The 14,347-nt window shown below is 33.5% G+C and overlaps 1 protein-coding gene across 7 annotated transcripts; it reads right to left on the reverse strand.

Annotated features, from left to right (window-relative positions):
- Window positions 1-104: 104 nt before the first annotated feature.
- On the reverse strand, window positions 105-14,029 carry Iml1 (GATOR complex protein Iml1). 7 transcript variants are annotated; one of them, XM_012372767.2, is made up of 25 exons: window positions 13,403-14,029; window positions 13,197-13,322; window positions 12,654-13,125; window positions 12,389-12,585; window positions 12,024-12,307; window positions 11,669-11,895; window positions 11,381-11,599; window positions 11,046-11,219; window positions 10,812-10,955; window positions 9,606-9,614; window positions 7,771-7,988; window positions 7,486-7,691; window positions 7,208-7,382; window positions 6,921-7,121; window positions 5,658-5,753; window positions 4,829-4,933; window positions 3,683-3,753; window positions 2,858-2,968; window positions 2,367-2,574; window positions 2,098-2,206; window positions 1,797-2,030; window positions 1,462-1,622; window positions 1,214-1,382; window positions 823-1,139; window positions 105-620 (listed from the first exon to the last, which is right to left on the reverse strand). In XM_012372767.2, the coding sequence occupies exons 1-25, from the start codon at window positions 13,751-13,753 to the stop codon at window positions 429-431; spliced, it is 4,776 nt and encodes a 1,591-aa protein (XP_012228190.1). In that variant the 5' UTR covers window positions 13,754-14,029; the 3' UTR covers window positions 105-428. The 7 variants fall into 7 exon arrangements, with proteins under 7 accessions (XP_012228190.1, XP_012228192.1, XP_012228191.1 ...); XM_012372769.2 differs by having other exon boundaries at window positions 11,381-11,538; window positions 11,656-11,895; XM_012372768.2 differs by lacking the exon at window positions 9,606-9,614 and having other exon boundaries at window positions 13,403-14,028.
- Between the last annotated feature and the right edge of the window lie 318 nt (window positions 14,030-14,347).

Here is a 14,347-nt window from a genome sequence, read left to right on the forward strand (position 1 = left end):
AAGAAATTGATTCATTGAATAAATTTTATACTTGTAAACCCATAAAATAAATTATTAAGCGGAAATAATGTAGGTTCTTAGACTCTAAAGTCAAATGCGAGAGATTTATAATGCCAAAAGTTTGATTTTTAATTCTTTCTTATTTTTTCTACAAATTGTTCTTAAAAATATCCTAATTTTTCCTGCGTCTAAATGACAGTAGTCTATTAAAATCTTCATCATTCTTCATTCGTTTGTAATTACAAATAATTTATGTATACTTTTACAATCCTGCTTATATCGATTACACCTCATAAACATCGATGACTTTTGATGAATTAAAATTAACAGTTGAATGATGATGATAATTTGATGAAATTTACTATATGATTCGTGACAATTTATAAATCTTCAGACAAAGTTAAAAAACATTAAAAAATAATATCCTGCTATTTGGTTTTTGTACACGTTTTCTCCTTCAACTCCCAACAGCTTTCCCAAAACAACTTGAGTCTGTTGTCTCCATTGGAACAGAAATGTCGGAAATCCTCTATGATTTTTTTCTGAAATAATTCATCGCCCGTCGAGGTGGACCTCCACTTGCGACTGACCATGTGATTCCAGGACCACAAAAAACCCATCTAAAATCAATAGCAATTGTAATTTTTATTCAACAAAATCTGATACTGAATTCTTATTGCAGAAATCCACATTGTAACAACACATAATTTAATATTTCTCTCTTGTGTATCGACAAGAATTCTCATTAATAAATCCGAGTCTTGTTGCAAGTTATTAATTAATTCACAAAAAGTCGTACGCTTAAATATATTTATTACTCACTCTTCTGTCCATATTATGGTCATCCTTATTTTTGCCACCAACATGCCTAGTGATGTACGCTTCATGCGGACTCGGCTGGTCCGGATGGACCGGATACCTTTTCTGTCCCATGTTCCGCCGCACAACGTTGGTACCGGTCCGTGGACGCGGTCGAGTATTCGTAGTCGATGGCACTAGTATAAATGCGTTGCCAGTGAGGTGAACGTATTGACGATCATGCTCCGTGTTCTCAACTAAGCACGATACGAAGCCGAATCTCTGCAGAATTGCCTCTTGAAATAAAAATAGTCTTTGCGCGTACGTATCTTCCCGAAACTCTGCAAATATGCGTTTATTATTATTCATCAGATTTGCAATACAAAATGATGGTAGATTTGGTTTCGGGACAAACCTTCAAAGAGATATCGTTTATTCGTCATCAAGCATTCCGTGTCGAGTGGTATGAAAATAGGTCCTCTGAGAGGATCGCTCTTCAAGGTATATGGCAGTGCTAATAAGTCGCTAGGAATGGGCACCATCTGTATCCCGCACATTTGAGCTTTGCGATGCCAAACAAATATCTTACAGAAAGAGTAATCGTTAGCTATTCAATTTTACACTTTTTAGGATGAGAAAGAGGAAGAGGAGATTGTTACTTACTAGATCGGCCACTATACTGCCGGACGATGCCACCCATTGCGCCACGAGTTCGTAAGAATGATCAACTTTGTAAGTAGATTGATACCTTAAATGACCCCACTCGATCCTATCGCTTTTAGTATTAATGTCGATATCAAGGTGAGTGTGTTTATACAATGGCACTGCAAAAAAAATACATAATTATATTTTTTATGATCAATTATTTTTATGATTGACATTTTTTATGAAACTATATATCTAAGCTCCTTATTAAAAATTTTAGAAGTTTTTAATATTTTAGCAAATATTCAAAGATCCAAAGTATAAATCATCGTCGTGAATATTTCCATTCCTACCCGTGCAATTTCTATCGTCTATCGATTCCGTCAAATCGATGTCGTCTCTCAAGAAAGGTGGAACATTGGATTCGTCAATCGTGTCGCAACTAGGTATGGTTATGGGAGATGAAACTGTTGACAGTGTTATCGAAGATGTTTGTTCGCACCACCCTTTCGGCGGTCTCATCTCCACCTCCACCCACTCGTTCTCGAAACTCTGTAGATCACCAAGTGGAGCGGAATAATCCGCGGCTGTTATAAAAAAGAAACACGATTAAACAAATCGCAAAAATACCGAAAGTTTGATCGCGTTATTCACCTTTTTGATTTTCCTTATCTTGCACAATGTGATACAAATAAAATCCCAAGATAAATGGTTGCGAGAAGTCGCCGGATGCATGGCATATTAATTTGTCTTGAATCATTCCCTACACAAAGAAATAAGTATTACAACGTTTCGTGAAAGATATTTCAAATATTTACAGATTTCTTTGTTGCGATGCATGAAATCTTATATTTAAACAAAGAAATGCTCTAAAATATTATGTTTCTATGTTTAAAATAAAAAGTTTCTTTCCAAATCTCTACCTTCATGATATTAATACTTTGCTCGACTTCCACACCGCCTTCTATATGATTATTTAACCATTGGATCGCGTCGGCACTAACAAATGTTTGGCTTGGAAGTGAGGGATGTTGCGTTAAGAAACCGACACCAGTCTGAGGGTGTTTCATGGCCTCCAAAATTTCCGCGTTCGTCGCATTGCTTTTTATCTTCGTCAACTCCATGCTCGTACTATGGACAAACAGATACACAATTATATTTACATCGTTACATATTCATAAATATCGATGCATTTAAGGCTGTATTCAATGTGGTTGCCATGAGAAAGAGCTAAGCTTATAAGATTTATTATTTAGTTTTGATGTACATCGAGATGAACTATTTTTCTGGTAAATTAAAAATTTTACCTCCTAATTTTAATTATTAATACCGATAAAATTCCATAAAATGTCTAATAAAATTGGTTTTTAAAGCGAGTGATTCGCAATGATATAACTAAAGTAAATTATTATACCTGTCGTCATTGGTATCAAAATGATCCTGTTGTTGTTGCTCGATCGACAACGGCAAAACGGCTTCGCTAGCAGGCGATACACGGCCTCTGTCCATCACTTTGGAGCCTGATCTAGTTCACATAGAAATAAGCATTGGTTAAATAATTGTACAGGCACAAAAAATTAATGCAAAGTTTATAAAGCTTTTGAATGTAAACTTGCAATCGTTATACTTTAAGAAAAGCAAAAATCTTTTTTTATGCACTTTACGTTATTTTTTAGTAAACTAGATTCAATCTTAACAAAAACACGATCACGATTTTACACGAAAATGATGCTACTGTACAGAAATTATGTGAATTTTATTCTTATAAAATTTTCAAAGACAAAAGACACACGAAATAGTTTCACGTAGTTCACCAAGTGTTCTTTTAGTCATAGACATAAATTTAGATTAAATAAAAGAAAAAAAAAAAAAGAAAAAGCTTCGATTATAAGCCATTATTTATCCCTGTTAGATCCTTAACTTTTTATTAATGATATTCAATACTGAAAAAAATATAAGCTGTAAGTAATATTTTTGTTAAATTGCAGTCCAATTAATTCTAAAAATTAATCGTTTTAGAAAAATAAGCGTACTGCTATAAGCGAACAAGCATAAATGCTCTACGTCACGTCATTTCGCAGCCAGTTGTATATCTAATGCGACTAAAAGAATACCCGATAAAATCGTGGGAGTCCGATATTTGCGTATTATTGCGGAAACAAAAACCAATAACGCACACAAATAATAAGTTTAGTATTTTTAATCTGACTCGAGAAAGGAATAACAGAATAAGACCAACCTGTTTGGCACGTGGCGAGGAGTGTCGAGGCACGTACGGGCAGTCGCAGCGGTATTCACTACATGCCTCTCCTGTACAGAGGAGTTCACCCCGTCACTCCCTCACTCACCACCAAAATATTCTACAGCGCGGAGCATGGGTATAAGTGCCGTCGAACTTGGACTTTGCGTCACACGTGACCTTTACGTCTTCGGCACGTTATACCTACGCTCCGCCGGGTATTAGCCAGAAGATGAACAGAAAAGATGAAAGAAGCTGAAAGATACAGAAACTATGATACAAACACGGTCCCTCTCGGGACCTCCTTACTTTCCTCCGAACGCGTCGCATCTGCTCCACGAGTGATGTTGAGAAGTGATATTAATCAAAGTGTCGTGGCGAGTGTGTTATCTCAAAAGCATAAACACGCACGTAAAGGTGTGAGGAGAGGCGCTACACTTCCTATTATTGTGTGACAAAATTATATATATATATGTAATCGTGTGTACATGTAACAAAAGGTGCTCGAGCATATATATTTTTTTTACGTGATCATCTCGCAAAATCAAAACACATGCATGATAGCGGTAGAGTTAAACATCGATGAAACATCATACGCAATGTGTTAATATAAAAAATATACTGTTGCATCCCTTTTTAGTTGCACCTGAATCTTAGCAAGATTATTGTCTATCACCAAAAGCGTGAAACTGAAAAGAAATCGATTTCATAATATCCATACGCATCGGCAATGTCGAATTCCAGTTAACTGACTCGATTCACTGTCTAATTAATGCTTCATATTTTCATCGTGCATTTCAATTTCTAATCATTCATATATATATATATATTCACACTCAACGCATTCTTTACGCTAGAAAAATAAATTGTTTAATATTGAATGTACATTACTGAAAGTATAAAGCATTATATACATTTTCAAAATCAATCAAGCTAATCAAAACACATCATGATGCAATATCTCGCTCCAGTCGTCAAACACGTTTGCAGTATGTAATAAACAAAGCGAAAATGATAAAAAAAAAAAAAAAAAAAAATTATTGAATTGGAATAGTCCACTGAAAACGAAGGAGTTCGCAAAACCACATTATTAAAATTTGGCACAAAGCAACAATGCTCAAATCATCAATGTAGACATGTTCAAACCTTGGTCTCGGTTTCTCTGGCAGACGGTTGCTCCCGAGTCGCTCCCTGAAAGGAGAGCTGCCGACTAGACTGGTCTGGAAAGTATATGATGACACGTATGGGTAACTGTGAATGGTAATGATCAAGCTGATGAGAATATATATGTATATGTATATATATATATATATACACACATATATATACATATATATATATGTATCCGTTTAATGCGATATTCAACATTAAAAACGTCGCACTCGTAAGGCATTAGATCGTATGTAAAACGAGAGAAAAGTGTAGATCAAACATCGTAACATCTCACGCATAAACGGATAAGCTCGCTAAAATCATAGATGCACATTCAATGCAAAAATATCAAGCACGATCACAGTTATCGTGATATATTGTATTGTGTAAGCTGCTTGATCATTCCAAGTAACATGTATCAAAGAAGCGATTCTATCGAAACTCGGATATGTCTAACGAACATCGTGAAGGTCAACTAAAATTGCACCAGTAGAGATCATTTCACATCGAGGAGCGAGAGATTTTTTTTTAATCAAGACACTTCGATGTTAATGAATTGATTTCCCCGCGGTCGAAAAATTCACCGTCTCGTAAAATTCTCTCCCTTGCTGCAACTTTGCTTCACGGAACTCGCAAGTTGGGAACAGTATACTGTGCACGATAGTCCGTAGAATCGAAGGCTTTCTCAAATTTCAAAGGCTTTTTTGAAATTTCTTATTGTCCTGCTCGTAATTAACTAGTCGCAAGCTCGTTCTTGAACGAGAATCTCAACGAGAACTTAGCTGGACTCAGCGTATCAAGGCTACAGGAGGGGAGGATGTACCTGGTTAGTGAGGAATATCAGGCTCGTGCTGTGCCTGCGTCTGGTCAAATGAGAGGCAGGATCTCTTGGAGGGACACCACCTAGAGCTGTGGGGCTCTGAAACATATCATGCTGAATACCCCTCCCCGTACAAACATTCCAGCTACAAGTCTCTCTCTCTCTCCCTCTATCTATCGCACATACGTATACGTATATATAATATTGAATTTGTAAACCTATTTGTTCGTTGATCTTGTAACTGAATATGTAATATTGAGAATTTGTAATTTTCATTTCCTGTCAACGCACGCGTGTTTTCACAGATACTTTGATATGTATCTCGGAACGATCGTATGTAATATATAATTGTAATGTACAAGTATTATATCGTCAAGTAGTAAATTAATACTGCTGAATGTTGCTATTGTACATATTATTGCTGACGTTAACGCAATGTGTCGAAAGAAGCTATATAAAAAGCCGTGCATTTTATATCTTGGTTTTAGTTTCTTATTTTATGTTTCAATGAATTCTCGTATTCCTTCTCCAGCATGTTATACAGCACGTCGCGATGCCATATTTACAAAATTAGATTGTCAGATCGTTATTTGCTAGAAAGATTTTTATGCTAAATATGCTGACAGAGACTGCATAATTCAGAAGTTAATGTAAGATGTAAATAATTAACAAAAGCATTAAAATAAATCTGCGAAAATCAATTAAATATGAGCATGCAACATTCAAGTATAAAATAGAGGAGATATTCCAGAAAATATCATTTTTATATCATATTTCCTCATATACGTATAAGAAAAAAAAATTGTCTCCGAAAAATTCTTACTCTTGTAAGCTGAAAATATGTTTTTTGTATCTTTTTTGTCCAAATTAAAAAAAAATATATAGAATAACTCCCCAAATAGTATAACATTATACAACAAAAACTATCAAGCTTCAAATATTATGTTAAGTAGAATAAAATAACTGCAATTAAAATGCCTATAAATATAATCAGACGTTCCAAAAAGAAATTATTGGCAGTGCATAGAAATCTTTCACACAACAAAATTTACATAAAAAAATTTAATTAACAAGTTCTCGTTAATGATAAGACGACTTTCAATCTCTTTCCAGAATAAGATCTTGTTAAAATGCGATTACTTTTTGCAACGTCTCCTAATCTATTACAGTTAATTAGACAGTTAAAACTCTTGTTGGAATAAGTAATTCAAAAATTATTAACTTTGTCTCTATTCATTTACTGAAAATTAGAAATGAAGAGGTTACCCAGTTTTTATTGGGGTTTGGCCGTCGTATTTTGTTCAGCCACCCCTCGATGAAACGCAGGAAACCGTCCATCAATGATGCCTGCTCAGCATTGCTGGGCGGTGTGTATATGTCGCATCTCGAGGAACCCTCCAAAATTTTGCGGGTCGCATGATTGTGAAGTGGCAATAAAAATACCCGAAACCTCCAATATTTGAGAGCCTTTAAAAATACAAATGCACGTGTAAAAAATTAAAATTCAGATATTCTATTTATGCGTAAAGCTGGTTTTATCCAAATGCACATACTTCCACTAAAGCGAAATCGGTGTGGCCTCGTGTGCAAATATAATGATCCAGATAGTTCCAGTTGTAAGTCTCGAGTTTCTCTGTCGTGAAAGACACCCACGACACTTCGTACGTGTCATGATGCGGAGCGTGGAACCGATATCGATAGTGAATATTGAAAGGTGGATAAGGATGCCTGTTGTATCACAATTATATTATATTATTACAGTATTTGTTTGTCAAATTCCAGTGTAATTAATTAGTCAGTAGAAGACTCCGTAGTTGATAAAATTATTTACCTCGGACGATACCTCGTGACTGTTATAGAATTATCGAACAGAGATATCTTATGAAAAATTCTTCCAATGCTAAGCAGATATTCTTCTTTAGGTTCGGACTCGGTCTGCCTGCCGCGTATTACTGTACTAATCGACGCGGCGACATTGCTACCAACCACGTTGCTTTGATTTTTGTTAACCGATGGTAAAATTATTAACTGGAAACCCTTGATAACGCAATATTTACGGTTATTTTTCGGTGTATAAATCGATACAATTGCATTCAACTTAATTCTCTATTTATACCTGAGCCAAGCGCTGTGAAACCAGCTCTTTAAACACTTCTACGGTTGTGAGCGGTTTTTTGTATATCGCTCGTTGTTGAGCAAAATCAGCGTTAACGTCGTCCGGAAGCAGATTATAATCTGACACGACGTAATCATTTTGCAAACTTCGCTTGTCCGGAAAGTAATCTGTAGTGATAGGTAGGCACGCGGGAATCGTTAACGATTTCCAATCGACTCCTGTTCGAGCAAGGTTTTAAAAGTGATTAAAGTGATTAAAGATATCGCGCATCTATACAAGAAGAAACAGATAAATTTTTGGGCCTATTGAATTTGTACTCGTAGTTATAAAAAAAAAACTGCATAATTTTAGAAATAACATGTCTTAATATTTGATATTGTTTCTTTTCAATGTTTCATATTATTAAATATCTATTTCTTCGTCATAATATTATATAATCACAAAGAATGGGTGCTCGATAAGATATCGCTTGTTGCGAACAAATAGAAGTTGTAGAAAAATCGTATTAAATGATGCTATTTATATTTGAGTTCAAATGAAAATTCTATCATATAACAATTGTTGCTTTAAAAAAATATACTTTGCAATAAAAACCTTTCTAAACAATATTCTGAACAGTAATTGTGTGAAATAAAATTTTTAGAAGTGTTAGATTATCGAGAATCCACTACATTGTTCGATTTAACGCCCCTTTAACCCAATATAAATTATTTTTTCTCATAACGAAAACTACTAATACTAAATAATCTCGATTATACAGAATGTTTTAAAATATGCTAACCACATATTCTGCAAAAAATTGCTTAAAACGTTCATTGTAATCTAGATTTACTTCATTGGTTTTTAAAGCGTTTATATACATACGAAGAAATGAAAAAATTTAAGTTAATTTCAATTTAATTGAACAATTGTTTACTTTTATTCAAAAACTTTTCAAAACATTCTGTACATTAAATTTAATCTTTATCATATTGAATCATTTATCCATCAATAAGTTCAATTGCTACAAAGATGCACTACTGAATATGCATTTGATACTTGTATTTGTTCAGTGTGTTGTAAAATTATATATGATAAAGATTAAAAAGTTGAAACACATGCTGTTTAACAATTATTAGTTAATGTGCTCGTAACAAATATTCTACGAATAGTGATATGTCAATTTTGTGTTATTGAGTCATATAGCAGATATCTAATAAGTTTAGAATATAGATATGTATGCATTATTCATTTTATACTGGTGCAATAAAGTTACTCGATTATGTCACAGAACTACAGAAAAGAGAGAATATAATGTAATAAGCATCTATAAACAACTATGTATCATGTAGATATGCTTTAACATCGTATAAATGTGAAGAACTGAGGCTGATATTGCAGAATACTAGCGAGAAGAGACACACATAAAATCGTACAAGAAAAGAATATTAATAATGCAAAAAGACATAAGCATGTGAGGTAAAGCTAAGTGATAAACACAAATTGTGAAATGCTTAGCAAACGATAAGCAACAGCCTGCGCGATAAATGAAAGGAAACTGAAAGCTATTTTAGCGGTCACATTAGGCTTCTATATAAAAAGACACACCGAGAATATGAGAAGTGCGTTTTACACTGCTTGAAAATAAAGAGAGAAAAGAAATTTTTAAAAGTTACTGCACATATATATTACACATGCACAACATGTATGGAAAACAATTATGGCGAAGAAATGGTGAAGAAGAATTGTGAAGAACTATGTAATATATTAATAATTTCTACTTCGAACTAACGTCCCTAATAACAGACAAATGTATACCATAACCGAATCAATTCCTGATAGTGTATGGCGCTAACCTATGATTGCTGTAAAACAGCATAAGTGACATCATAGTTGTACATCACACATGTATCAATGCGTCCAGCGTTGCATCCCAATTAGACGTACCATAGCATGGAAGTAAATGTAACAACATTATTCATATTGATAATGGAGAGGGTCTTGTAAAAATAAATATCGATATTTTTAAGAATGAAAATATTTTTTCTGCAAACTGCTCGTAAATGTTTGGAAATCGTCCGATGATGCAGCGAATATGATTTTATGAGAACGGAAATATAACTGCAAGATAGTGTTAAGCAAAGCTGCTATAAAGAAATACTACTTGTTCACATTGAACAAATGCAGAATTAAATAAAAAAATGGATTGCAAAAAAAAATGTTTAACGCATCATAAAATACTCCTTGTATTACATACATTGAGTTTTGAATTGAATAAAAAAAAAAATTATGAATGATATTTTGATAGTATTTTCGCTTTGAAAATGCCGCTTTCAAGTATTTTCATTCTTTCATAAATCTTATAAATCGTGATGGCCTATTAATCTTTTTTGATATTAAACATGTAAATGTAATTAAAAGTCTAAAACGTGACGTAACGTAATGTAAATGTAATGTGTATATAATATATATATATAATTTAAAAGTAGTGTGTGGTATACATTCATATGTAACATTATATTTGTATATAAAACACAAAGGGAGGAAATTAATTTTGATTATTCAAAGCTACACTATAATTTGGAGCCAAAACTAAAACTGCTCCTCTGCTTATTATATTAATAAGCATATCACTCAAATTACATCAAAAACTGAGTAAATTGATTAAAGCACAATGCGCGCAAAAAGCATCATATAACTTATTAGACATTGAATATTAAAATTGTGTGTATTACATAATGTAACTTGTTACTCAATCTCGAATAATAAATCTCTAAATTTCGGACTCATGAAGAATTCTCTCTTTAAACTGTAAGGTTATTGAAAGTCGATAACTTTGTTGCATTTTTAGAATATATATACATGAAATTATTAAATCTCATAGTATTTATATATAATATGTTTTAATTTAAAATGTCTGTATTAATTATTTAGACGACAAATTAGTAATTATGGAAAAAAGTATTAATAAATTTTTGGACATGATAATGTTCCTAATACCTCTAGCATTCCCTGCAAAATGTCAATAAATTCAGATAATAATCAGAAACACTAAAGCAAACCTGTTGTAAGAGCAGGCGTCCACTCTTGCTCACCAGTGGCACCCCACAAAAGAGTCAAACTCTTATTCGCCATAGTTGAAGAAGGATTTACAGCTTTCTCTCCATTAGCTGTAGGATTGGAACGCAATGGTTTTCCTTTTGTATCTGGAAGAATAATAAATCTCATTATTTACTGGATTTCTTATTTTTATGTACTTTAAAAGATGCTTCAAGTTAATGACACTAAATACTAACGATCTTGAAATCCTGTTTGGGACGCTGATCTCGAAATCTGATTTGCATTGTTCGCTCCAAGTTCCATCGGTGATCCGCTCAGGGTTGATGAAGTAATCTCACTTTGTGACTCCGAGCATGTTTGTGTCGGAACAGCTTGATAGTGATGTTGTTGTATCAGCACTCCTGTTGGTCCTAGAATTATGTTGATATGTTAGTTCATTGTACGTACAAATTTATGATTTTCCATTCATTCATATCAATTTTATATTTACAAAAAAATTAAAATAAGTATAAAGTCAATTATATTTAACAATATAAATTATTTAATAATATAAAAAGGGTTCTATACTTGCCTTTCGGAAATATGTGAGTCCACCTTCGTCTATTACTGGTAAGTTTAATGGTGACGTGCGATGGATCGAAAGGATTGATTAATGCTCTGCCAGGTCTAAGTATATTTGTTGGTTGAGAAATTGAATTCGTCGGACTACCAGCACTACCAACAACAGGCCTAAAAGGCGGAGATATCTCCGAATCCGTCAAATCATTCTTAATTGGTGTTCTAGATACACCTAACACAGTTAAAAGAATTATGTAATAAACGTCTTAATGATGAAAAATTCATTACCAAATATGCCCACCAGTTCTTTCGCCATTAGATTCGTTATTATCGTCGTCAATTTTATGTGGAATCGTTATCGCTGCACTCCGTGACGTAGCAACTGGTGGCGAATGTGTCTCAGGTGGAGGATGATGTATATCAGGATCCGACATTTTACGTTTCAAGAGCTTTAACAAATGACCATTGTTATGTGTTTCAAGACACGCTACACTCGTCTTTTTCGTTCTTGTACTTATTCTTTGTACGCTAGAAAAAAAAGATAATGAGATATACACATATATATCAATTTAATGAGCATGACAATCTGTCACTAAAGAAAAAAATTTAGGATTTATTATGCAATGCATAAGTTAAAAAATAATACATTTATTTACCTTGAAGTATGAACTGTTGGCAATTGGAACACTTGTGCGTCGTAAGCATCATAATCGAATAAAGTATTATGTAGACATTCCCTTGAATCTTCCTGCAGAAGTCTAGTTTTGCAATTTAATTTTCCATTATCTGCAAGATGCTTCGACACCCTTTGCGGCAGCTTGATTCGCGGTATAAATGTAGAATAGGGAATCTTTTTGTTAGTGGAATAAAAACTAAGATTTATCCAGTGAGGCATGCTGTAGTCATCCGGTGCATTAATAGAAGAATCTTTATTATGGAACTGAAACAAGAAATATTATGCATTATTTTACTACATAACAAGTTATGTGTGCATGTGTGCACGTATTTGCACTCATCGTACTTTTAATAAAGGAACTGCATGAAGTGGCTGCTCTCCAACGCATACTAAATCACTGCCTACACCATTATCAATGATTCTTTGCTTTGTCACATTTGTCAGCTCTCTGTCAACTTCAAAAACTCCAACTCCAGGAGTAATCACCACAGATAACTGACCAGTTCTGTCAAAACTGCGGTCCAAGTAGTGTTTCTCAAAAACTATGAAAATGTGACAATTAAAACAAAGCTGTAAATTTTTCTTTCATTATTCCTCACTTAATACTTACCATTTAGAGACATATTTAACACTTCCAGAAAATTGCCTTGCGCAGCGGTGGAATTCACTGCTTTGGGCATAGTAGTGCCCGGCTTTTGGTGATACTCCAAAACAATTTTTTGATAATCAGTAAACAGTTTGCGTAATTGTACCAAGATATTACTCCAATCCTCAAATCTTTCATTCTGCACTGCAACTCTGTAAAAATCTTCATAAAATCTCCCTCTATAATCATGTTGCAAGCATTCTCTCATATGATTTGGAAATTCTTCCAAGCTAGTCGCATTGTAGAAAGTCCTCGAAAAGAGTACAATTGTAACTTCATGATTGCTGCCATTCTTCTTCCATTTTTGAAACAAATCTGATAAAAATCCATTGACTGCTTTCTCAAAATAAAGATCTCCATGTATATCAAAATCCCACATTTCAGAACTCATTTGAATAAACAGATATACCATACTTGTAGAAGAACGAAATACTATCTAGAAATCATAGTTACTTTTATAATAGAGTTCAGAGTTCGATATAATATGTAACATAATTTTGTGCAAACCTTAGTATCGTCTGTTATAACACCGCAGGCAACACGATCGCCCTGTGACCACATTTCATGCACTTGACATCTTAAGCAGGCGCCACAAAACTCTATTTTCTTATTAATATAAACGCAAGTGTTCACCTGGAAAAAATAAAAGAAGTTTATATAGATATACAAAAGATATCAATTGAAATATAGATGTAGAATAAAAAATACAATACCAAGCTGTTCTTTAAACGCCACATCTCACTGCGTCCCATGTACTGATCTTTGAAAGTCAATTCTATAGAATCTAGAGCTACGTCTTCTGGATTGACTATATTCATATATACATCGGCAAATGTTCTTAACTGGAACATCGAGGCTACGTTATTCTCCACACTAATAGTCTCACGTCCTTGAAGATCCTCCTTGAAAGAGGTAACTTGCAACAATAAGCGACTGAACTCATCTTCTGAATGATAGATTTCCACGACATCGCCAGTTTTTATACCAGGGTAATCTTTCGGATTGATTATTAGATCTTCCCCACTAAAATTCTTTTGATGCACTATCAATTTAAAGAGCTTCATATCTCATTCTGAGATATGTGATATTGAATTTAAGTTGTGTGCTTCTTGTACATAATGAAATAAATTATATTTTAGGAACTATTCAATTAGGCAGACGACCCTATTATTTACACATATTTTATATTAAAACTTTTCCAAACATTTATATCATCACAGTGACAATTCCTATCAGATGTGCTTGCAAGTGTTATCAGAAGAAAACGGTTTCTCACGTAGTACCGATGAAATATATTCCATGTATCTCGCCTAACCTTACGAGAACTCTTGTATGCTCGCATTGAAAAAAAATCGTTATACGCTAACGCCCTCTGAATATTGAGGTTGAAGCGAGAAACAGTAGCACCAGGCACAATCCAAGCATTATTTTTGAATATCCTTATGCTCTCATTAATTTTGCATTGATAAACGTTAGCTATACTTTCAACATGTTTAATATTGTATAAATAACAACTGACTTCTTAATATTTGCCTAAATTATCACACAGTTAGGTCATCAATATTTTTAATAAAGTAAATATGTAAAATTATTTTTTCTAACTTGTTCGATAAAAGAAAAACTTTTTATAGATTTTTATTTTATATTTTTTATAGATT

The sequence above is a fragment of the Linepithema humile genome, chromosome 5 (assembly GCF_040581485.1).
Source record: "Linepithema humile isolate Giens D197 chromosome 5, Lhum_UNIL_v1.0, whole genome shotgun sequence".
Taxonomy (NCBI): Eukaryota; Metazoa; Arthropoda; class Insecta; order Hymenoptera; family Formicidae; genus Linepithema; species Linepithema humile.

Excerpts from the sequence above, each read along its gene's own strand:
- Iml1 (XM_012372767.2), bottom strand. The coding sequence starts at position 13,753 with ATGAAGCTCTTTAAATTGATAGTGCATCAAAAGAATTTTAGTGGGGAA. Across the intron at positions 13,323-13,402 it reads GGCGTTTAAAGAACAGCTTG|GTGAACACTTGCGTTTATAT; the intron begins GTATTGTATTTT and ends TATTTTTTCCAG. Across the intron at positions 11,220-11,380 it reads GACTCACATATTTCCGAAAG|GACCAACAGGAGTGCTGATA; the intron begins GCAAGTATAGAA and ends ACATAATTCTAG.